Source organism: Centroberyx gerrardi, chromosome 4 (genome assembly GCF_048128805.1).
Source record: "Centroberyx gerrardi isolate f3 chromosome 4, fCenGer3.hap1.cur.20231027, whole genome shotgun sequence".
Lineage (NCBI taxonomy): Eukaryota > Metazoa > Chordata > Actinopteri > Beryciformes > Berycidae > Centroberyx > Centroberyx gerrardi.
Genome location: NC_136000.1, coordinates 21,078,115 through 21,104,208, shown reverse-complemented (window position 1 = coordinate 21,104,208; position 26,094 = coordinate 21,078,115). Strand labels below are relative to the sequence as shown.

The window sequence follows — 26,094 nt, the reverse complement described above, 5'->3', positions numbered from 1 at the left end:
CCATAATCCAGAATATAAAAAATGAAGATGCAGGCATTTTGCATGACCTGCCAGTTCTGTATTTGCCGGTTTGGCAAACAATATAGTTCACATACAAGACAAACAGGCAGCAAAAAATGGCAAAGCGCAGTCAGAAGCCTCATGGGTAGAAAAAGCAGCACCTCTGCCACGCCACTGCACACCGGTAACTGTTACAATGTCACACTGAGACCCAAACAAACACTCACACACACACACAGACACACAGACACACACACACACACACACACACACACACACACACACAGCGAAGGAGAGAGAGACAGAGAAAGAGAGATGCTTGTTTTAGTGGACAGAGGGTGGGGTAAGCAAACATCGTGTCAGTGGACAAAGACCCTCTGTAAAGTCATTCCACTCCTATTCCATTACTATTGATGACTTCCTAGTTTGGCTTTAGAGTCTAAAGTCTTTAAAATATATATGTATATATATATATATATATATATATATATATATATATATATATATATATATAACAGGAGGTCTAACTGATGTATTAACTATACTAATTTCACCTACCAGTTACTTACAGTGTGAAACCAGGACCAGCCTGGGAGTTTTCTCACAGTAAATCTCCTACAGGGTGAGCAATAGTTTATGGCTTGCATGATGCTTGGAAGCAGTTCCTCCATCAAGCCGAACAGCCAGCCAATTTTCCAAAAGAAGGAGATGGATAGAGAGAGAGAGGGTAAGATGGAGGGAGTGGAAGAGAACAAGAAGGAGGATGGAAAAGTAACAGCAGCTTTTATGACAAGATTGTCGGTTAGTTTGCCAGGTTCAATAGGCAGGGTGCCCATGATGTCAGGTTAATTGAGGTGTGTGCGTGTGCACGCCTGTGTGTGTGTGTGTGTGTGTGTGTGTGTGTGTGTGTGTGTTGCCCTTCAGTCATAAGTAGGCCACCACAGCCTTTGACATTGCTTCTGCATTCTTCTGCTTTGATGTAGTGCTATCTCTCCCATCTACTCTCTCTCTCTCTCCTCTGACACTGATGGTATCTGAGCCTTTGAAAGGGATTGTGATCTCTGTGTGTATGTGTGTGCGAGTGTGTATGTGTGTGTTGGCCTGGAATTGGCATTCCTGTCAGTGTGGTTCGCTGAGGGTGGAAGTGAGTGACAGTTAACACAGGCATCCAGTCACAGGGTGATGAGTGGTGCCCTGGGGGGGTCTAGTGCTGTTTCTCCCAGGGAGATGCAGCTCTCTCTTTGGGGTGAAATTATGAGCAGGAGTGGAGATGTGGATCTAAGTCTGACCGTTTACTGTCAGTGATATATGCTACATAGTCCATAGCATCTCAGATACACAGAGTATACAGCCAAGAATTATTTACTTGGTTGTTTATTTTAACCGTTATTTATCCAGGGGAAGTCGAGGGAGCACGCTTGCTCTTTTCCAGCGACGCCCTGCTTCACTTTAACACTCTTCTGCACATTCACACCTGGTAGATGCTGGCAGTACAATCACATTCCTCTACTGTTGCCTACTGAGTAACTCCACTGGAGCAGTCGGGGGTTCAGTGCCTTGCTCAAGGGCACATCGACAGTAGTTAATGAGGCAAGGCGGAATGTCACTCATTCATTTTCCCGAGCCAGATATTCCCAGCCGGTCCGGGGATTCGAACCAGCGACCTTCCAGTGACAAGAATAGATGCTGTGGGTTACATTGCTTCTCATTGCCTTTATCAGTAGGGGATTTAGTCCTTGTTTTCTCCCTCTTCCTCTCTCTCTCTCGCCACCCGCTGCTCTCCCTGCTGTCTGGTCTCTCTCCGTCAGACAGTGGAATGTGTTTGTTTGTGCGCCGAGCCTGCAGCTCTGTCAGTAACAACATGTAAACACAGAGGCTCAGAGGCTTGTTTGAATGTCTTCGCCCACATCACACGACACCTCGCCCCTCCCCGAAGTTCCTGCTGATAGCCACGCCGCTGTGGGTTGCAGTCATTTAAAGTTACTGCGGTTTGAGAGTATTTCTCCTGTTATGCTCTTATCAAACCTGGTCATCTGTTTCCCAGCCTCCGTAATGCCGCGCCAGTCTCCTCCGACTTCCTTTTAAGTCTCTTCATTTTATCTGTCTACCCTCTGTGGTTGGAGGTTGTTCTCAGCCCACATCGATTCCTATCAATGGCTCTTTACCACTTTGTCTGTGCACCCATCCTTTTTCCCTATTAACTGCACCTTATCCTCTCTTGCTGCTATATCCCACTATTCCCTGCAACACATCGCTTACATTTCTTTTCTATTTTCTCAAACTGTGCTTTTTCCATCTGCATCCTTGTGCAAAACATCACCTGTTGGGTCAAGGTCAGATAGATAGACACATGGTGATTACGGGAACCGCAGCCCAGCGCACAACATATTTAGAGCAAACCGTGTACAGTAAGGCTTCCTGGAATTCCCTCGTGGTTAGTGGAGGGGAGAAGCACATTTCGAGCGGGGCCATATGGGCAGCACATGTGGGCGCAGGCAAACAGACTCTGTCAGGACGGGACACCCTCGGCCGGAGCCATTCGTCTCGTGCTGTCGATAGGATCTACGCAGCACATCCACCACATGTGCGCTCCTTCCTGGAACCAAAATAAACAGCTCAGACCCTATAGGTAACCAAAAGGAGGTGTATATTATCGTGGAAAGTTAGTGACGAAATGCATTTAACCATTTGCCGTGATGCTAAGAATCCCTACCGCATACTGCGATGTGTGTAAAGAGTGTAGGTGTGTATAAACATTAAAGAGGTTTAGGGACTACTTAGCTGACACAGCCATCATCAGGCCCGCCTGTATTTCCGCTGCAGACATGAGAGACTCCCCATTACACATAATCACTGTGTGTGTGCGTCTCCTTTGGAAATGCTGAGGTGTGTGTTTGTGTTTGTGTCTATGGCTGTGTGTGTAGGGTGGGGATGACATGTACTGCTTGGCTGCCCACACTTACGGCTTGGGTGATAAGGACAAACCGCTCCTGACTTGACACTTTGTGTGTGTGTGTGTGTTTGTGTCTATATATGTCTGTGGGTGTGTTCCCACTCATATGAGGTGGCATCTGTATATAACTGTATGCATGTGTGGGTCCATGTGCATGCGAGTGTGTGTTCTACTTTGCATTTGAATGTTTTTGTCTTTGTGAGTTGGTGGAGTGTGTGTCTCACATCTGCTGTGTGTCTCTATCAGTCTCTCTCTCTCACTCTCTCTGTCTCTCTCTGTGTCTCTCTCTCCGTCTCTCTCTATGTTGTGCCGGCCATCTGTGTGTCACTGCAGGGTCAAAGACAGTGCTGTGGTCTGGCCATAATAGACTCAGTGCCAGTGCTGGTGGCCAACTTTCCTCTCCAGCATTGAGATAATCTGGCTATTGAGCGTTAGAGGGATGGTGGAGGGAGAAGAGAGAGGAGAGAATAGGATGGTATGTGCTGGAATCTCAGGCCGATGAAAGGGTGCCATTGTACGGGTGTGTTCAGAGAAATGGAATTTTCTGTGGTTTGACTTGGGTCAAAGGGCTAAATGAGGATCCTTGTGGAGATGATACTACTATTCTGAGGATGGGCACACATGATTTTGCTCCTAATAACTCTTTTCCTTGATTTATTTTGCAGTGTGCCTGGTGTCAGTTGGTGCATAATGTGTGAATATGAGTTGGAGTATGTAAGTAACTTGAGTGACTTGGTGCTGTTAAAGAGTGTGTGTGTGTCTGCTCACAGAAGTGTAGACTGCAGAGGAAGTCAGTCAGACAGCAGTTAAACATAGCATGGCTTAAGCGCGGCACAGAACACTCCTCAATGCTTTCCCCTCTTCTCCACCTCAAGGAGGAGAGCACAGCCTCTGAAAACAGCCGCTATGCCAACATGTTCATCAGCTCATCAAACCTGATTCGCTTCAACCCTATTTAAGTCCAATGGGATTATTAAACATGTTGGCTTTGGACATTTATTCCACCCGCACGGCCTGCAGACACACGTGTGACTAATTTCGGCCTCATTGAACAAGCGCTCTCATCATTTTCCACGTGTTTCAGGTTAGGTAACGCTCCATACAGTGCGCGTACTGTACATGCGTGTGTCTACGTGTCAGCACGCCTGGCCTTATGGTGCTTCTGTTAAATGGTGTTGTAAAGGCGGCCTCAAAGGCGGCCTGACAGTAGTTAAATAAATAATGTAAGTCCCAGCCAAACATTCACTCCAACAGAGGTCAACAAGGAGGAAGCGGTGGAGCTGCAGAGGTCGCCATACCTTTCTGCCATTAAGCTAACGCACCAACAAGTCTACGCTTTGTCCAGGCGCCGTTAATGGTCCGCTTTTGGCAGGAAAGCCCTCTACCGGTGTAGGGCCCTACAGAAGGGGCCTTTCAGCAGTCTGATCAGGGGGTGAGAAGGTGTGCGGTTGCGTGTGCGGGTGTCTGTAAGGCTGGCGGGGTAGATATGTTTCAGGAGTTTTAGGCGGGGGAGGGGCGGGGAGTTAGCCTCTAGTGAGTCATAAATACTGTGACACCCTCAGCCAAACTATGGAGCGCACCCAACTTCTACTCATCGAGGTGGCAACACACACGCATTTTCGCAGAGTTGTTTTAATTGCTCATGCCTGTGGGCCCGAAGGACTTTGTTTTGACACGAGTCCTGCACACAGGATCCAAAGCACGGGGCGATCGGCTCTCAGGAGAACAAAGGAGGACGTGTGGAGGTCGACAGAGGTGAACGCACGCATGTCAAAACAACGGGGGGGGGGCCATGTCTTGGTTTGTCTCTGCGTCTCTGATAACACCCTGGCTCTCTTCCACTGTCTGAAATAGACAAAGATAACACAGGCACACACACAGAATGGCACGTGCACACACACACACACACACACACACACACACAAAAGAAATCAAAAATCACTCATCCTTGAGATAGAGACAGACTGATAGGTAGCAAACAGAGACAGACAGAGATGGAAAGGAATTTACACTGTCTTATCCCTGGATGCAGGTGTGACAACTAGCGCTTGTTAACCTCGTTAGGGCCTTTGTTGGTTATCCGCTGTGTGAGTGAGAGAAAGAGAGAGAGGTAGAGGTAGAGAGAGATTGAGGAAGCGAGATCCCTCACATCCATCATGTCCGGATGGATAGCCATCATACGCGGCCTCATGCTGGTGCAGACAAACTTTGCGGAGTCCCTCTTCTTGTCCTGACCCCACGGAAACCTCCCAAGAGCTCCATCGCTCTCTCTCTCTCTCTCACTCTCTCCTCCCCCGCCTCCCTCCTTCTCTCCCCCGTTCCGCCATCCCTCTTTCGCCGCTGCCTCTGTTCCGCACGCAAGTCTTGAAATGCCATCATCGGTTCCTGCAGCGGTGAGCACGAGGGAGCCAATAACAAAATATACTGTATGCGTGTGTGTGTGTGTGTGTGTCAGTGAGTGAGTGAAAGACAGATGTTTTTGTATGTGTGTGTATTTCCCTGTGCATGGGTCAGTGTGTGCAATGCGTAACACCAGATGGAAGGTAGCAAAAAGGCCAGCATGCAATCCAGATAGTGTACCGATCGAGGCTGTACCCGTTTCATACCGGTTTTACTAGAATCAATCAGGACTTTTACAGGGTCTGGACCGCTGCACTGTTAGGTTAACAGCTTCACCAGTAGAGGAGTGGAGAGAAGTGTTAGTAATGGCCTTGCCGGGTCGAACACGCGGGGATTAAGACTCTCATAGGTGTGGAGAATAGCTCTAATGCATCTGCCTGGCTAACTGTCGAGAGATACAGAGAGGGAGCAAATTAGACAAGAGGGAAGGGGATAGAGGGAGCGAGGAGAGGAAAAAGAGAGGCAGGGAGGAAAGTGACGATGATGAGGACAGAGAGGGAAAGAGAGAGAGAGAGAGATGAACCTGCCTGATGGCTCTTGGCTCGAGTGCTCCTCCGCTCTGGAAGGCCATAATTACCCTCTGACCGACTGGTGTTGGTAGTTAGAGAGTGGTGAGGTCAGCACTTCACTGGCTAGCACAATGAGGTCAAGTGCTATTCGTGCCTTGGCTCGTGTATTTCTGTACGCGAGTCTCCCTCCAACTGTTTCTCTCTCTCCGTCCCTCTGTTTTTCTCTGTCTTTGTCGTGCATGCGTGTCTGCGTGTCGGTTTTGTGTGTCGCCGCAGTCTGAAAATCAAATCAGAGGATCTCTCCGCTTTCCCCCCCCCCCCACGTCTCCTCTCCTCTTCCACCTCTCTCTCTCTCTCTCTCTCTCTCGCCTCCGCCCCCTTCTCCTCCTCCCTTTTGGCCCTGTGAGAGGTTGTCTTTCTCTGCGCTCTGCCAGGTCTCCTCTGGCCCGGGGTCGACCAGAGACTAACCGCACAGATCTGCTGTTAGAGCCAGACTCCTGGGAACCTGCAGACGGCAGCTCCGAGACAACGACTGCATGGGGAAGGCATCATTATATCCACACACACACACACATGTACACACACACACACACACACACACACACAGGGAGGCTGAAGCTTGATTTTAAATAAGCGCAGTAATCTCTGGGTATCGAATGGTCGGGAGGATGGCCGCTGGGCTCACTCAGTCTTTCGACAGGAGACGAAAGAGATCTTCCTCTTCTTCTCCTTCTCCATCTCCCTCTTGAAATACCATCAGCGTTCGTCACCCAGACTTGTTTCTTTACACAAGTTCTCCCCAGCTCCCTCCCCTCTTCATTATTTCTTGGCTGTTTTCTCTCCCTGTTTGTCTCAAGTGGCAGAAGGTAAAACGTAACTAATTATCACCCTGCAGTTTTTGCAGGCCCATGTGAGACTTCACAGACTGAAATAGGAGTATGGGAGTTGTGCCTGGGTAGTTCGAACAATGTGTGTGTGTGTGTGTGTGTGTGTGTGTGTGTGTGTGTGTGTGTGTGTTCTGGGTAGTCCAAACCCCAACCCTGAACACTTGGCAAGCAGTTGAATGAAATATCCCACGAGCCTCTCCTTCTGTCTGTCTCGCCTTTCGTGGTCATGGGGTTTCCCGAGAGGGCGAAGCAGGGGCTGGTGTTTATCTTGGAATGGGGCAGGAAGTATAGGAGCTAAAAGATGGAGCAAGAATAAAAAAAAAGAGGAGGAAAGAGGTGAAGAATCAAGCACAAAAAGGTGGAAAACTGTCAGCCGTGGGACGAATGAGGCAGGGGATATTTAATGCTGATCGGCAGGGCCGGCACATATGCACAGCCATCATAGCTGTGCTAACAACACCCAGACAGGCCCTACAGTGGGAAAAGGAGAATGAAAACAGATTTGTCACTCACAGTCTGCTGTTTGCACAGGAGCTGCATGTGTGTGTGTGTGTGTGTGTGTGTGTGTGTGTGTGTGTGTGTGTGTGTGTGTGTGTGTAAGAATAGCCCAAAGTCCTCTCTCCACAGTCTGTCACACACACATTCTCTAAAACGCTTACACCCCCCCACACACCCCTGTTTTAAAGTGTCTCTGCTGGGTAGTCCAGTCTCTCCGGGAAGGGATAGAGGGGTGTGTGTGTGTTAGTGTGTGTGTGTGTGTGTGTGGTCAGGATGTGGCTAGCACCTCTCACTAGTCATGATTTACTAACAATACCCGCAGTGGTTAGAGCCCCACACTCAGCACATACTGCAAGTGTGAGTGGGTTCACCATAGAACAATCTGGAAACTTTTCCCATGTTCTTCCATTCTCCTACTTTGTTAGCGTTGTAACTTACTGTATTACAGGATGGTAATCAATCAGCGTCCGGCACTGACAGGGTTACTCCTGCAGGATCTCACTCAAGAAGTGTGTGGATATTTGAGGGATTGAGCTGTGTCGTTCTTAATGATTTATTAGGGTTTTCCTGCAAAGCTAGGTTTGATTCATTCTGCAAAGGGCGTAGTTGGTTATATACAATGTGGCCAGTGTAAAATCCATATCTGTGTGCCAGGGTGAGAGTTTGCGTGTGTGCGTGTGTGTGTGTGTGTGTGTGTGTGTGTGTGTGTGTGTGTGTGTGTTTGAAAGGGCAAAAAGTCTGTCAGCTATTATTTAGCCATTGTGGCTTTGGGAAGCGTTGTGGGAACGTCAATTGAAGTGGATTGACCTGGTCTTCACCCATACTCAGGAAGAAATGCATTAACACACACACACTGATGCACACACACACTGATGCATACACGCACACACACACACACACACAAACACACACATGTACACGATCACTCGTGAGAATTGCCCAGCTTCCGAAGCAGTTAAAAGGCAAATGGCCTTTGGCTCTGGCATCGCTTGCGCTTCTCAAAGTGCTCTGTTTGTTAAAGTGCTCTGGTTTTACAGTTAGGGGAAATATGAAGGGATGGAAGGAAGGAGAGATTGGAAGAGGCAACAGTCTCTCTTGAGGTGATATCTCCTCTCTGATCCTTGTCTTTCTTTTTCCATCTGCTGCTTAGAGGAGCGGGTTTCAGTGGGTGGTCCACAGAGACCCAGGAACAGTAGCCTCTTATGACCTGTAAAACACATTCACACACACAGACACACACACAGACACACACACACACACTCACACACACACACACACACATACACACACGCTCGCACAGTCGCATAAACACAGATTGTGGAGATGAAATCTATCTGGCGACCTTACAAAGTATTACGATGACACACACAATGAGTCAAGCTGCCCCCAGTAGCACCTGCAGAGGCAACAGCTGGGAACACACACGAAACAAACACCACCCTCTGTACGCACACACACACACACACACACACCTCCCACCCTCTTTATTTGTGTTGCTGCCATGCTTGGGCTGTGGAATGTGTGAGCGGGTGCCCCCTGCAGAGAAAGAGAAGCACACACTCATCATGGTGGGCGTGTGAGTTGTTGTACATGTTTGCATTGGGGTCGCAACACTGTTAGCTTTGTGTTTGGTGGACAAGAACAGTGAAGAGAAACACAGGTGCCCCTTTCAGACTGTAGATGACTTGAGACGACGGCTACCTGTATGTGCAATAACGTAGTAATGTCACACGTATTACAGAATGGCCTCTAGCTTTCTTCTCACCGCATCTGAAGGGCAGAACTTTGAAACTGATAATGGATTTACATAAGAGGTAGACGGAAGGATGTCAATACACAGTGAGGCAATGGGTGCATGCTGGGGGATAGCACACACTCAGCAATCAATGTCTCTGTCGGACAGGAACAATTAGAGACTGGTGACGCTTCTCTTCTCATTCATATCCTGAGTCGGCGCTGGGCCAAGGATACTGAGAAAATACACACATACCTGCTGTACATGCACAGATTGGCACTCTTCCTCTTCTCTTTTGTTCTTTCACTCTGTTTTATTTATTCTTCCGTTTCTCATTCTTTGTTTTGTTCATTCATTCATTCGTCCTTTTTTTTCCTCTTTTGCTCCCTCTCTCTCGCACACCGCGCAATCAAACACAGAGACACTCACGCAATCATATATCCAATAGGAAGAGGAAAGAGGGATGGGTGATAATTTTATCCACATTTTCTCAGAGTGAGTCCAGAAAGACAACACAGATGGCTCTCAAAGCCTCGGCCGGACATCGCATAGTGAGAGCATGTGTGTGTGTGTGTGTCTGTGTACTGTATGTGTCTATGTGTGTGTCGATGAGAGGGACACAATGAGGCTTTGTTTCACTTTAGTGTGTCCTGTAGTGCTGACCACCACATGGGCACTTGTTAGCAGTGGGACATGAAGGCGGGTGGCATGGGTGGTGTGGGTGTGTGACTCTGTATGTGTGTGTGTGTGTGTGTGTGTATGGGTTGTTTTGTGGGCGTGAAGGGTGGGGGTCAAGAGGTGACATAACTGCATAAGAGGATGGTCCTTTTTAGCAGGCTCCTTTTGAGTAGTGGACACTCCCTCTGTGTTCAGTGTGTGTGTGAGGGGTGTGTAAGGGGTGTGTGTGAGGGTCAGGGGTGAGCTGTAAACCCCTCGGGTGTCAGATGGGTCATATAGCCAGCTGAATGTGGGGGACTGGCCTGGTTAGAGGTAGTTTACTGCTGTCAGATAAAGACTTGGACACCCCAACCACGCCCTGCAGTTACCTAACACACCCCGGCCACACACACACACACACACACACACAGACACAGACACACTGAATATTTAGGGCTGTTATCTGTGCTGTCATCTCCAAGACTGACACATGGCCGCATGATTTGCGCGTCCGCGGACGCCACAATGCCCGGCGCGTACCATTATTTACTCCTGTGTTGATGTGTGTGTGGTCAGACTCCTGTGTGTCTGAGGTTGGGTGGCCCACTGATTTATCGGCAGTCTGTTTCTCTGACACTTGTCCCGTCAGCGGCATTGATCTCCTGACTGACGGCTAATTGCATGAGGCGCTGCGCCCGCTCCGACGGCTCGATGCTGTAACCGATACGTCCCCCCTCACCTCTCCTCTGTCTTTCGCAGTGATGATGTGGCTGTTGTCGACAATGGAGCGGGCAGCGGTCGAGTCAGACAGCTGTAAACGGGCCAGCCCCACTCATCACCGCAGACAAAGAGAACTGTGGGCCTTTTTTTTAACAAAGCTCCGCGTCGCTCACTGTCCGCCGCTGTGAAAGGCTGCTGAGTTGTGGAGCTCAGGAAATAGTGCCTACTCATTCTCTCTGTCGCCCCTTTCTGCCTCGTTTCTGTTTACACGGTGGGTTATAATGGAACAGATGGAGTCTGAGGGCGGTTACGCTTTCTTATCACAGCTTGCGTGCCTTGGAATTACAGAGAATGTAAATATGACAAGATGCTCTGAAAAGTACAGTTTTGGGCTATTGAAGAAAACATAGCCTTCCTTGTTTACCAAACTGACTGTGCTGCATGCTCTTAAGCAGCCTCAGCTGATGTCTGTAGCTCTTGTAATTCCAGGCCACACCTTTTATCGCACACACCGCAGACACACACGCAGACGTACACAAACACACACTAAGTTGTGTGAGTGAACAACAACCGGTTGCTGCCCAGAAAGTGGTTTCAGCCCCCGTGCCTTTTCTGGTCTTCTTTTCCACTCCACTATGAAACCAGAGTCCAAAGATTTAGATTGGGAGAGAGAAGGAGAAACGAGGGAAGGAGTGATTGAAAGAGTGAGTGAACCACCAGTCCTCCTCCTAATCGTAATCCCCCCTCCCCTGTTTTTTTCCCAATTGACTCACTCCGCTCTGCGTCATAATTTTGCGCTCTACCCAGCGCGACTCGGAATGTTAATCAGCAGAAAGCTGCTTTAGATTTACTAGGGGGAATTTGGATGCAGTTCTTTGAAACGTCAAGCCCTAACTCCCTCTATCAAAACCGCTTGTTGGACTGTGAGAACCGTGCTGCTGCACAGAGGGCTTTGTACTTGAACTTGGGAAGTTGGGAAGGATTTGGTGCTGCAAGTTTGTGTCCAGAGATTTGAGAAAATGAAGTACCTGTGACTGTCTGTGTCTGTCTCTCTGGTGGGAGCATCACAGCATGACAGTCTGAGAGAGTGTTGATTAATGTCTAGTCTATGTGTATGCTTGTTTTTGAGAGAGGAAGAGAGATAGATAGAGGTAGAGAGAGAGAGGTAGAGAGAGAGCGGTAGAGAGACATACAGAGTCGAATAAGCCAATGGTGAGTCACACAGTGTTTTTTAATGGAAGTTATTTGGCTAGGGGTTTAGGCGATAATGGAACAGTGCCATACACACACACACACACACACACACACACACACACACACACACACACACACACACAAACACAAAAGTGTCTGTTCATGGGGTTATTTTAGTCTCTCTCCACCTGATCTGAAGAGCTGGAAGGCGTTAGAGCAGTGTGACAGAATGAATTGAGAGAGGCTCCTGGTGAATGAATCGCAGCGCTTATAAGTTCTAGGTTGAAACTTTTTGAGCTTGCTCTATGAGAAGGCTCCACGGGTCTGTTTACATCCTTTTCCCTTAAATGTGAACCTTGGCTTCGGCGTTACAGACTCAGAGAAAGAGAAGAGGAGATAAGCACGTTACAAGTGTTTGCAGGAATCTGGCTCACAAAGAGAAGTGAGAGAGATCCAAACAGCCAGCTGGCCAATGAACCTCTTACTTTACTGCAGTTTCCTCTAATAGAAAACTGCACAGGTCTATTTACCCTCAACTGACTAGAATATGAACCTCCAACTGGAATGAGCAACACAGGAAGTAGGAATGAATGTGTGTCAAGGGTGGTAAAGAGACTGGATGAGGGTGGAGAGAGCTCATAGATTAGATACATGTAGGTGTTTTGCAAGAGCTGGAGTGGACAGTGGATGGGGAAGTGGAAAGGGGAATCTTTCTGTGTGTGTGTGTGTGTGTGTGTGTGTGTGTGTGTGAGAGAGAGAGTCGAGGGTTCAGGCTCAGGCCTTTGCTCAATGAGTGTGTTGTCTGCCAGTCCAAACTGACTGGCTCTCTGTTCAGCCTCTGCACGCTCCAGCTGAGTGAAAATGAGCTGATCACACAGATTGAATGGGAGCAATTAGCACACACACACACACACGCACATGCATACACACACACTTTGTGCTTCTTTGCCCTGCCCACTGCCCATAGTGTTGTTTGTTGTAGAGCTGAATAGAGGGCAGCTTGTTCTTAAAAGGGTTAAAAGGGTTAACTGTTTCTTTTCAAAACAGGCGAATAAAACAGCCAGCCTTGATGTGTTCCAGCCAATAAGCTCCTTTCTTTTACTATGGTCAGAGTGAGCCGGGGCGGTGGGGGGGGGGGTCTTCTCTTAAAAATGACACTAATGAGAATTGTTCTCTAAATTGAACCATAGCGCAAGTATAGTGACCGTTATGTTTTGCCCCCAGAGCTGTTCCAATGTTTTTATTTTTCAAACACTTCACCTCTTGGCAGTGTTTTGGACGGTGACATCATCCCAATAATAAAAGTTGATTCGATTATGAGAGGGTGGAACGGGCGGGTTTGAGGTTACATGTTTATGTGCATGTGTTTTTGCGGTGTGTGTGTGTGGCGTGTGTAATATCCGCAGTCCTGTGTCATTAAGGAAAAACAAAACCAGCCTCTATACAGTGTGTTTCCAGGCCCCAGTACTGTACAACACGCCAGTGAAACTTATAAAACTATGTCATGCAGTGGTGCCGCTCCACTGTCCCTCCGCTATATGCTATGTAATGTGAGGCGGCGTCGCATATGGAAGCGTGGAATGTTGAATGAGACTAGAAAGCCACAGGCACCGCAGTTGGCCTGGAATGTAAAATATAAAACATGATGAGAGAAAGAGAGAGAGAGAGAGAGAAGAAAGAAAGAGGGGAGGGTGAAGGAAGAGAGAGGAGAAGGGGTTGAGAAAGCTGAAGTCATGTTTAGGATTAGGGCTGGTTGTGTAGAGAAGCTTATGGCGATATTTTTCAGGGCTGTGGGAAACCAAAGCCAGCCCTCCCAAGTCCTACCACTCCTAATTCCTCTCTCTCCCTCTGTTTGTGTCAGTGTGTGTGTGTGTGTGTCAGTGTGTGTGTGTGTGTGTGTGTGTGTGTGTGTGTCTGTTTGCTTGGGGGTGGGGTGGCGGGTTGTAATTGCAAACCAAATTTATGTCTTAAGATCTATTGTTAGTACCATCTACTATATTTGCACGAGTCGGATCCCCTCAGGGTTTCGTCAGACCGTTTTAAGCGATACTGGTTGTCTCATCCATATCCCAAATTAAAATTCAGGATAATAGCTTGAACGCGGCGGTCAAATAAACGCAAAAGCCTCGTGTGTGAAATCCTAAGGTTTTACCCCGGCATGTGATTCATCCGCATTCACCAAATATAGGAGTTTTCCTTCCCTTTCCATCCTTAGCTCTGTGTCTTGCAGTGATTAATGATGTGAGTGGGTGTTCTCACTCAGTGGCTCAGGGAAGCCCCCTTTTACACAACTGATAAGGTTACTTCCTCTTTTAGCCCCAGCTGAGGGCGACTTCTGACCCGTGACCCCAAGCAGCTGGGGGTCACCAGAGGTGTCAGGGGACAGCGACCAGACCGCACTTCACTCGTCTATCATGGCCTGTGATTTATCAGGCTCTAACAGGCGTGAATGTGTGTGTGTGTGTGTGTGTGTGTGCGAGAGCGAGAGAATCAGAGAGAGAGAGATCAGTGGCTTTTGATGCCTTTTTATTTCACTGTGCTCAAATAGATCGGATACATCTCCATTCAAACTAATGCAAATACTCCAATGAATGGCCAGTGACTGTGAATTTAACTGACTAGCTTCAGTTTATGAATGCTTCTCTGTCTGCCCGCAACTCCACAGAGGCAGTTCATATTTTGAAAAACAGATGCGAACATGTCAAATGAGTGATTATTTTTAGCCAGAGTGCTAATAGAGCGCGTGAACTCTCTAAATGCCCCTCTGTCCCACTTGAAGTCTGCTTAGATAAGGATCGTGAGGTCCGCCAAAGCAGGCAAATGTGGATATTTTTAACCCTGCATGCTGAAACCCCACAGTTAGTCTAGCAGAGCTCACCCACACACACACACACACACACACACACACACACAGACAAAAGTTCGTTCATCAGTCTTACTGGTGTTATCTTCTCTAAAAGCCTTCCCAGCGCCTCTGATAAAAGACGTGCGTGTGTGTGTGTGGTACCGAATCCCTAATAACAGAGAGAAGTATGTGGTTGTGTGTGTGTGTGTGTGTGAGGTTGCATGTGTGAAAAACAGGTGTCTTTAAGCCTTTAAGTGTGGAAAACAAGAGGCCAGGGCTGAGCGAAGGATCACATCTGGCCTGTGGATTCCATTGTCATGAAATGAAGCAGGAGTGCGTGTGTGTGTATGTGTGTGTGTGTCCTCTCTTGTGTGAAAGACATACTCTATGAAAGACAGAGGAGGAGATCAGGAGGTGGTGGTAATACACACCCAATAATGGCCGTGTCAAACACAGTACTATTGTGTGACCCTCCACCCTCCAGCCTCCACACAGGGACGAGCCCAGCCTCCTGGCCCAGAATCAGAGCTCTTTTCTGGGCAGGGGAAGTGGCTTTGAAGCCCCCTTTTTTTTCCCCCAGCTCTCTGATCCATCCAGCCTGTCATGAATGAAGAGGTTGTTAAACAGGGACAAGGCAGGTGTCCACTTGTGAGTGAGTGAGTGAGTGAGTGAGTGAGTGAGTGTGTGTGTGTGTGTGTGTCCAGATTCACATGTCTTCCCTTCATATATCAGCATACTGACAGCATACAGAGGCAAGACAAACCTGTGATCACGTCTTTCCGTCTTTCACACACTCTCTTCACAGTAGACAAAACAAATCGGCACACACAGACCAATTATGCAGCGGGAATGGGCTTTTATCAGGGCTGAGGTGGTGGGAACAGAGATGAAACGAAAAGCGCTATGAAAGAATACACCGACACACAAAGAGACGTGCTGATCAGGGACTGAATCTCTCCTCATGAAAAGAAAAAATATGTCTAGTTACGTTCCCTTCAATTTTTGCAAAAAGAGTTCATTCAATTCACTGCTCAACTTGTTCTGACCTTGTGAATGTGAAATGTCTTTTAGCATAACAAAACGTGGTTAATTTTTTCACTTTTGCTGACCGTGTTAGGGTTAGCAATATGTCATGTACATCATTGAGAGTGATGGCTTGGCTGAGCGTGGAGGAGCTGCAGTGGCTTGGAGAGATAGCTCGGATGGGCCGGGGGCTGCTATGGGCTTTGCGGTGAGTTTCAGCTGTGATTTGTAGCTGGGATTCCCACATGACGTTTGCAGGGTCAACCTCAGAAATGGAACCGTAATGGCCGCAACAGAATGAATCCCTTGTGCCACTTGTCTTCCCCTGCCTCGCCCTCTTCCCATTCTCAGATATTCCCCCCCCCCCCCCCCCCACCAGTCCCTCCTCAGTCTTATCCCTCCTCTCCGTGACTCATTCTTCTTCCACCAGATCTGCACAACCCTCAATCCTCTCTCCTCCTCCTCCTCCTCCTTCTCACATCAGCCTCTCAGCGTCTCTCAGTGCCAGAGAAAAATGATGCATATAGTGTTGGAGCTGCTGGTGCTGGTGATATTAGTGGTGGTGGTGGGGACAGGCCCTGGTTGGCTGCGGACCTACCTCAGGCCCAAATGACGCAGGCTGGGGTTCAGCGGTGAAGCCAGCGTGGGGTGGGACTGTGGGAACTACTGGGAGTGTGGTGGTGTGTGAATGTTTGAACTTTGAAAGAAGCAGGCAGAGTGAATTGAAAGGAGTGTTTTTTTTTTTTGTTTGTTTTTAAGGTAGACTATATTAACATTTCCAAAGATTTCAGCTCAGCTTTCTAAAAGTCAAGGCATGTCTATTTTAAGCAGGCTAAATATATAAACATTCTGGAAGAGCTTAATAAAGTTGAGGAAATATCAACACAGTGCCAGTTTGACATGTTTGGTTTTCTTAAGAATAGGATATAGTACAAATCTGATGTTTTCTGTGTGCTGGAAATGAACCAGCTGTTTACTCCAAAAAAGTTCTTAACTGGCTTACATTGCTAAATATAGCATAGAGGGTGGATAGAGCTGCTCTTCAGGCGTTGCTATGCAAGCATTCTGAACAGTTTTAAACTGATTCACTCACTACACTGGTTTAATTAGTCTTCCGGGGCTTATTAGATTTCTATTTTGAAACGTTAAAATGTATTTTATGCAAATACCTACAGCTTGAAGACCGGAATAACGTCAATGTGACGGTGCTGGGTGATTCACACACTACAGGGAGTGAGAATAAATATGTTAATTTGCGCATGCACGCGCACAGTCACATGCACATGCGCATACACACATACACACACCTTTTGCTGACACATTCAATTTTTCACAGACCCTCTCCCACGCTAATGAGACAGAACCTCTCAAAATGGCTTGTACCTTAGGAGTCTCGCTGTGATGAGTTGAAATAAAACCATTTCTGAATAAACTATTCACATTACATCTCATCTGACCCTTCACATGTACTACTACTGTCATGGAGGCCACTATAGTCACTGACTAGGCCAAACCATATACACACTGAGGCAGTTCAGGAAAGTATAGGCAGAGAAAGTTATGTTGTGTTAAAGTGAGAGGTTTGTCGGGTGTGCAACCGTCGTTATGAATAACTCCCCTCTGTTTTTCTGTGAAAGGAGAACTCAAGGCCTTCAGAGGATAATATAGAGAAAGAGAGTCAGACAAGGTCCATTAAAGGAATTACAGCTCCAGAGGCTTCACCCACGCTTCCGCGCTCTTGGGTGTTTTAACGAATGATTCACAAGCTCTGAAAGAGTAGCCCTCATTATCATTCTTTAAACTGCCTGGAGTGACGTGTTAGAATAGTATAAGCATATATGAACAGGCATGAGTGAGTGTGTGTATGAGTGTGTGTTTGGGCTTGTGTACAGTTTGTTTGTCTGATGTGCATGTTCTTTGTGTAGCATAGCGCTCTGCTAGAGGCAGCCGTTTCCATTGTGTTGGAATGGAGAGTCAGCACATATTATACAAGTCGGATGCTGCAGAGAAAGAGCGAGAGAGAGGGAGGGAAAGAGAGAGAGAGAGAGAAAGAGCGAGGGAAAGAGAAAGAGAGAGAGATGGAGTTACACACTTTGTGGGACTGGATTCCCTTAGGGAGCCTAACTCTGCCAGAGTGAGCATGTCTTTAATTCTGTCAATGTGTTTTTCATTTATGAAGCGCTCCTCCGGAGTGAGGTGACTTTCTCCCTCTCTGCTCGGCTGTGTTTTTAGGAAGTCAACATATCATATGCTATATGCCATGCCTCTCAGTTGAAAAACCCTGTTCTCAGCAATAATGTCCCCCTCTCGCTGTCTTTATAGAGCAGTTGATATACAGCCTGTCATATAAATTTTATGACGTTCACACCCGGCGCATGTGATCTAACACTGTACCTGTCTTATAGATTAACCTTCCTTTGTTGTGAAATACTGCGGGAGGAACTGGGCCAGCACAATATGTGTGTGTGTGTGTATGTGTGTGTGTGTGTGCGTGCTTGTGTGCATGACAAAGCGGTGTGTCTGTGGCAATGTGCTGTATTAGATAGAGCCTTTACTCTGGGTCATAAACCCTGCATTATAAATGTAAATCACGTTGACTTTTGGAAACCGCAGAGGACTTGTTTACTGTAAGCAAACGTTTAGCCATATCTCCCGCAATTTACGATGCAGAAATGTGTTTGCGGGCATGGCAGTATTTCGTCTGAAAAGGTTTACTGTTTAACTGGTTTTGAAATATTCCCCGTCTCTCCTGTGCCGTCCCAGAGTCAGGTTTTTTATGGTCGCTCGTTTTTTTCAGCGCTCTCCTCCCGTCCCGTTGAGGGCCACTGAGAAGAAGGGACCTCAGAGTAAGATAATGGGGATTTTTTTTTTTTTTTTTTTTTTCTACATCTATCAGCAGTTTTTCTTTTCAACATCCTTCACAAATTCCAATGAGAGGACACCGCTTGCCGGAAGCACATGGGAATGTCATTTTGGGGATGGGAACCCGTGCATTTGGGAGAGAGAAGGAGAGGGGGGGAGAGAGAGAGAGAGAGAGAGAGAGAGAGAGAGAGAGAGAGGAGAATAGGAGAGGAGGAGGAGGCTCTTTTCTTTTCCTCAGGGCTTCGTACATAAATCACAAACCTGCACTGATCATCTTTCCTTTTTCCATTTTCTCTTTTCCATCCTCAGCCATCTCTCGCTCATTTCCTCCGGCTTGGCAGAGAGCTCACCTCTGGTTCGGGAGCCAAAGTAAAGGTTAATCCTTGGGCAGCTAACCATGTTTACCCGGACACAACTAGCTGCACGGTAGCTTTCCAGCTAGTGCTGTCCACTCAGCAGGCCTCGCTGACAGCAGATCCTAGGCCTTACACAACCAGATAAAGCTCCTGGATACAGAGAAAGCTAATGAATGTGTCAGAGCTTTCAGCCGGCAGAGAATAGCTGTAAGGCACAGAAACAGCACTCTGTGTTCTCACCATCACTTGTCCCAACCTTCATCTATTTTAGCTGTAGAACACCAAACACAGGGGGGAGGGGAGGGGGCGCAGCATTAAAAGAGCGGGACGACATCTCTGGGTTATGTAAGAGCGACGTTATCTTCTCGCCCGCAATTAGTCTGACAACTGGCTGTCATATAGAATAAAAGAGCAAACCTAGTGTTTTGCCGTTACATAAGTCATCGTAATTTGTCTGTTATCTGAGTCTGTGGGGAGAGATAAGTGATACTCTGTTGAGATAGATGGTCTCGCTGTTGACATCTGCTCTAACTAAACAAGCACTAATAAGTATGCATTTCCATTTTATTTGAATTCGACTGATATTACAATAAATGTTATTTTTCTCCTTTACATTACGCATACAGCTTGTTAGAGGTGGCTGGGTTGGGTTTGAAGTGTCTCCAGAGGGTCCATTTGAAGAGGAAATGCCACACATGTCCTGGTTTGACCCTGGTGATATGAATGGCTGCAGCAGTGGAAGTAGTATACACTGCAACAAATGTCCATCTTAACACTTCATTTTGTCTCATATTCAACCACGAAGTCTTGTTTTGCTTTAAACAAGCAAAAAAACTGCCAAATGGGGTGGAATACTCACTTGTTCCTGATGCAGTTTGTTGCAGCAAACAAGTGACAATATCTTGACAGTATCCTGGAAAATGGCAGATCGCGCCACTGGTATCAATATAATGGCACATGATTTGAAAAAAGTTGATTTGCATTAGAAATGAGTGAAATCATTTCACCTCATTGGCAAAATGTTTGGTTTGCCTGGTGAAAAATAAGGCTTTACAACTCAATATTAAAATAAATGGCCTGTTAAGATGGACCTTTTGCATATTTGGATAGGGCACTCCCAGTCATTTGGTGTTACAGTATATTCTATTTTAACGTGCGGCTTTATTGGCGGAAAAATTAAAAATGTAATAAGTGCTGTCCTTTAATAAGTGCTAACATAAGGGGATACTATCCCTTACACCCTCCTGTTTTGGTCTGAGAAGAACAAAGTATATCAGGTTTCTTGGGTAACGGGATTTGTTTGTGTGTGGGTGTGCAAGTGTAAATAAAGGTCACATTAGGGGTTGCTGGGTCAGAGTCTGGGCTGGTGGTGGTCTCTGACCTCTCCGCCGCTCTGCTGAGGGTCTCTGCAACAAAACTGAGTGGTGACATCCTCAATTTATGATCCCCCATACCAAACCCAGACCTTACTGACTCTTCCACATGCTTTAGCCACATCAGCTTCCACTGGAGCTATATCATATCATGTATCTACCGTTTGTATCGCTTGACTAAAGTCTCTTCAGAGTTCTTCAGGATTCCTACAATAAGCTCAGTCTGCCTTGGTATTCCTCGTTGTGCTGCCTCTGCCTGTGCTTTCCTCTCCTCTTTTTTTTCTGAAAAAGAGGGAAAAAAGCATGCGATGCTCTGTACATGTGTGTTGTTTGTATTAGCCTGATCTTGCTGTGTGCTCTGTTTATTTTCCTGGACGTGTCGAGAGCAGGCCTCACGTTCCTCTGTGTGTTTATTTGCCCTCAGCGGGATGGGTTACATGTCAGGAGGACTTTCAAACGCACAGTGTAAATACAGACAGGAATAGTGACTTGCCTTCTATAGGAGCAGGGAATGAACGGTTTGTAGAAGCTACGGAGGGTTATTACTTGTTTGAATTGGTCATAAATGAATCCTAAACATCTCCTTCTCTCTGTCTTTGTCTCCCTAGGTGTTCTGTCTCTCCCGGCCCACTTCAGTCCCTACACAGAGGGCCAGCAGACGGCTGTGGAGAGCAGGGAGGATGCCTATGCCCAGCTGGAGCTGAGGACCCTGGAACAGTCCTTGCTGGCTACCTGTGTGGGCAGCATCTCTGAACTCAGTGAGTATAGACATGGTGTAGCGTGGTGTGTGTGGTCCTGGGTCGACTTTATGTTAGCAGATCGCGTGCGTTTCCCATGTTCCTCGGAGCTCTTTCACCACTCCGCTTAGTAAAGCTTACCAAATCCAATAAACGGTCTTATCAGGTTATTACAGATACAGTACAACATTCAAAGAGATGATAAACTCATAGTCACACATTTTTTTCACCATCCGTCCACATTCCTAACATGTGTTTGACCCTCCTGTTTACTGGCTCTGCAAAGACAGAAAGCAGATTTTGTCTTCCCTCTGCCAAAAAGACTGTTATTGCAGACAGCCATGTGATAAAGAGTGATAATAGACATACTTCTTTATCACTGTCTGCCTCAGGATAAGTCATCTTGTGTCTCATTGTGAAAGAGGCCTAATGTACACTATTCTCGTGTAAGCTAGTCTCAATGGAAGAGCTTATCTATACACTTTGTTGGCCCTGGAGAATAAAGTGATAAAGCTTCTGATTGTTTATTTATTTTTCTCAGCCTTGGTTACTTGCCACTTTTCAATGATTGCCTGTATATTGTCTGTCCCTTGTCTGTCTGCCTGTCTGTCTGCCTGCCTACCTATCAGTCTGCATCAGGTCAACACAAACTATCCAGTGCCCTGCATCTTTCTCACCAGTCAGTCAGCATGGGAAAAGTCTTGGCCTCTCACACTTTTTTCTGTCTCCTGTCAGTCAGGATGGAGCTATATCTTTGCTCCCTGCAGCCTGGATTCACTCTGTAGTTGTTGTTTTCCTGCTTCTTAGGCCTGTCTGTGTGTTTTATCAGAGGGCAAGGAAGAGTGGGCCTCATACCAGTCTCCCCTGGATAGTCCCATGGCCTCCAGCCACCTCGGGGTTAAAGAGCGGAAAGAGCCTGTGTCTGATCAGTAGAGCTGACGATGGCTCCGCTTCCTTGAAAGCCGCAATGTCTCATAGCTGTACCACTAAAACAGAAAGGATCTTTCTTTCAGGATCTTTGATCATTTTAAAGCTTTAACTCTCAAGTTTTAAAGTCACACCTCTTATAACATTAACAAAAGTGTCTCAGCCAATGAGAAGTAAGGACCACAACTATCTGTTTTATGAGAAAGTGTGAATATAATCATCAGATTGGCATTACACAGTTTGTGAAAACAGAATTCCTGTTTTTACCAGTCCCATGTAAGAATATCAGACCGTTGTGGGTGTTAGATTTATATCTATTTTATACTATCTAAAGTTAGTGTAGAATTAACTTAGATCTATGGGTCTATACTAATGGGTGGGAAGAGTAAAACTGTTGAGTAGTGTGTTGAGAGATTCTCAAGACTTTTTTTTTCAGCCGTTGGAATTTGAAAGATTGAAAGGATTTCTTGTTATATGGAATGAAAAGAGTATCAGTTTTTAGTGTCCATGTTTTTGGCGTCCATATTTCACACGCATGGACCCGAGTTGGCAAGCAGGGAGGCACGCACGCACACACACACACACACACACACACACACACACACACACACACACACTGTACTGTATCTGTGGTTTGTTTAAACTGGAGGGGCTGATGGAGCTGGCAGTGATGGAGAGCTGGAATCAGGATCATTAAGGAGAGAGAAAGAGACGGAGGAGTGGTAGAGGTAGAGGTGGAGGATGGATGGAGGTTGGAAAGGTGAGGGATTAAGTTTAAGGATGGGGTGGGTAGCCGGGTAAAGCAGGGTCAAGACGTGTGGAGTGAGAGGGGATAGGGGAAATGATGGAAAGGTAAGAGAGGTGAGGAGTGAGGTGTGTGTGTGTGTGTGGGGGGGGGATTAGTGTTGGTGAGGGGGTGGGGGGGGTGGGGGGTAGGTTTCCTCCTCCAAATGAGCTAACACTCTGCCATTTGTTCATCCAGCACAAGGCCACGTTCATACACCGCCACCGTTAGAGGGGCATTAAGAAAATGTACACACACACACACACACTCTCAAACACAGACACACTCTTTCTCTCCCTCGCTCACTGCTCTCTTTGTGCCATGCCTCTCCGGCGGTGTGAAGCCGGGCCGCTCTGGGCAGGGCTGGCATCCTTCGGACCCAATCACGCCTACATACACATTCGCGCATGTACACACACACATACACACAAACCCAAGCACGAGGATACACACACAACAAAAACACGCCGAGGCGTTGGCACTCTGATCTGTGCCCAAGGGACTCGGCAGACACAGGAGCATCTGTACTGAGCTGCTGGATCTGTAGACCGGGCCTGGCCAGACACACGTACACACACAGCATACATAAATATGAGGGATAGTGGATGGCAGGAAACTTGACATTTCAGCTAAACACCTAAAATCGTTGGAAATGTGGTGTAACCCGTCGACTGCACCCGAATGCTGTCTTCAGACCAGACCGAATTTGAATGCGCTTCAGTCGTAGCGCTGCGGTGGTCTTCCATCAGCTGTGGGAAACTATGAGTATGAGATCCCGATGACTAAGAGACACATTAAAGATCTGGACCAGACTCACCCAAACAAAATGAGCTTCGCAGTAAAGCCTGTGAAGATTATCAGCACCATTAGCAGAGAGGGGCAGAGAGGCAGAGATATAAACCCCTGTTTGTGTTGAATTTACTCAGTGGGCTTCTTCTAATGGCCTTAATCTTTGGAACATTACATTTATTTATATCTATCCCCAGTGTCCTGATTCATGATCTTTCAGGCTTTACCTCCACCTATAAGTGAGTCACTTTGTCGAGATGTATTTGGAAAAACAGGAGTGGCACAGTTTATTGACTCCCAGGCCGAGAAAGAGGACTCCAATATAACTTGGAATCTAAGAATGTAGTATTTCATATCCTCCCGACCCCTGGAGCTCAGCGGAGCCTCGGGGCATCGATATGGGCCGGGAAGCCAGAGGAGAGGCTCTCCGTCTTGGGCAAGAATAATTCCTGCGAGACCTCCTGGAGGGGCTGCTGCTGGTGGGAACACAAAGGAGCCCCTTCAGCTTTAAGTGGGGTCTGTTTTGGGGTGGGCTACCCCCATCTTGCCCCCCTGAAGTACCCCAAACCCCTTAACGCACACACACACACACACACACACACACACACACTGCTGCTCCCCCAGCCTTGGCCCCCGTACAGCCTCCCACTCACAGTAATCTGGTTAGAAATTAACCCAGGGGTAATTATGCTAAATGAGCGTTACACGATCCAAAACTCGACCTGGCCTCCCTCCCTCCCTCTCTCCGCCTCTCTCTCCCCCTCCTCCTCCACGTCTCCTCCCTGTGACGACTGATATTTTGCCTCTCCTCTCCACTTCTCCTCTGCCCCCCTCAGTCACGCACTAGGATGTTATCTACATCCCCTACTCCTGGCAGCCCTACCCCCTCTCTCTTATCTCCTGTGTGTGTATGTGTGTGTGTGTGTATGTGTGTGTGTGTGTGTGTGTGTGTGTGTGCCTCTCTGTCTGTCCCCATGTTTGTATGCGCCAATAGTCTGATTCTTTCGTATACCGTAAACACAGTGAAAAGTCTCTGTCCAAATGAGTGTATCAACATGTGGTTGTCTGCTCAGCTCAGAGTGTGGGTGGATGAATCCTCTGATATGTATTTATCTCAGTAGAAGATAGATAGATGTGTTTCACAGCACAGCCGGGTAGTCTAGACAATTTTGTACATTTCGTTATAAGACATAACCATAGACTTACTTTGCTGCCACCATTTGACTGACACCCACTATTGTGGCCCTGATTGAAGGGCGTCAATAGAGAACCAGCTGAACGGTTCATTAGAGCCTGTGATCTGCTGCAGTCTGAGCCCGTCTGTCAGCCCATTAACTCTTTCAGTGATTAAAGATGAATGGCTATTTAGACTGGCCGTCTGGCTATGCTTACTGATAATGACGCCGCTAATAGCATATACCACTAGAGAAACAGAGGGATCGAGGGAGCAGAGTAATGAGTAAGGAGAGGCCGAATGTAAATGGTTGAGGGAAAAAAGGGAAATCCGGTTGGATTGGGAGCCCTCAGGGTTTATACTGAGCACTGACAACTCTCATCATAGTTTCAGTGACACTTGGCATTTCTCTTGTCCTTGTATGAGAAAACCACCCCAATGATCTTTTGAGCGAGGATACAGTATTACTGAATTGAGCAAATGAAATGTACAAGCATCATGTGTTTGTGTATTAGACCAAATATCGACTAAATCCATCTAACTCTAATCCTTTCCCATCCCCCCTCTGTCTTTGTTCCAGGTGACTTGGTGTCCCGTGCGATGCACCACATGCAGCGCCTGAGCTCAGTGCGCCCGGGGCTGAGTCCAGCCCGCCACGCCCGTCCCCAGCAGCCCGTGTCCTGGTCGCCGGACGCCCTCCACACCCTCTACTACTTCCTGCGCTGCCCGCAAATGGAGTCCATGGAGAACCCCAACTTGGACCCTCCACGCATGGCCCTCAGCAAGGAGAGGTGGGAGTTACAAGAGAGTTTTAGGTGCTCTCTAAACTGAATCAGAGGCAGTGAAACAACAGATCTAATCTTAAACAGGCTTTTTTTTCAGGTTTTCTGTTTTTTCATGCACAACTCCCTTCAGAAAATTCATTTCTTAGAACCATTCCCGTTTTCCTGCTTCTCCTCTCATTATTTTCTGCTTTGTTTTGTTTTCCTGATTACATCCCTAGAAGAAAAACATTTGATCTGGCTGATGAGGTTGACTTTGATAGAAACGTGATTATCGCCAGTAGTTGAGCCATTGCGAGCAATACGCTAACTCAAATACACAAAACTTCTGAAATTAACAAATAAGTTCTAATCACGTGAACAGCTCTTCTGCAGACCATCTTCCTATCTCAGCCATTCACTCTGTTCCTGATCCTCACAGCATTATTGCCCTGTGGTCACTGAAGTGTTAATTTTCTGTAGGTAAATTACAGGTAGAGAGGACCTTCCAGGTGTTAATGTTAGTCTGATGGAAGGGTCAATTGCACCTTTAAGGTGCGAATTAGGTTGAAGACCTAATTGAAGGAGGGATTTTAGGAGGTGCTAATGGTCTTTAATTCTGTTAGGGGCTCCTCAGATCCTCCTTGGGTTGCCTTTGTAGCCTGATTATGGTAATTCTGGTCTTTCCTCAGTCCTGAGATGTCTGGGTGAAAACATTTGGACAGCCTTAATTCAATTGAAACACTGAAACATTTGTATCATGGAAAATGTTGCAACATTTATATTTTATTCTCATGAATATGTTCTGGTTTTAGTAGAATACCTGATCCTTTTGGTCATTTTTGCTTGACTAATCCACAATGTACATACTGTTAGAGGAACAGCTGTAAAAGATTGAGTGTAATCTGTT

The 26,094-nt window shown here is 47.0% G+C and overlaps 1 protein-coding gene across 1 annotated transcript in view; it reads left to right on the top strand.

The window, feature by feature from the left end:
* Positions 1 to 26,094, top strand: part of abtb2b (ankyrin repeat and BTB (POZ) domain containing 2b) — a 47,967-nt gene that overhangs the window by 8,633 nt on the left and 13,240 nt on the right. Inside the window, exons 2-3 of the mRNA XM_071895136.2 lie at positions 20,621 to 20,770; positions 25,004 to 25,214. Of these exons, the coding sequence (XP_071751237.1) occupies positions 20,621 to 20,770; positions 25,004 to 25,214 (361 nt within the window). The remainder of the gene's footprint in view (positions 1 to 20,620; positions 20,771 to 25,003; positions 25,215 to 26,094) is intronic.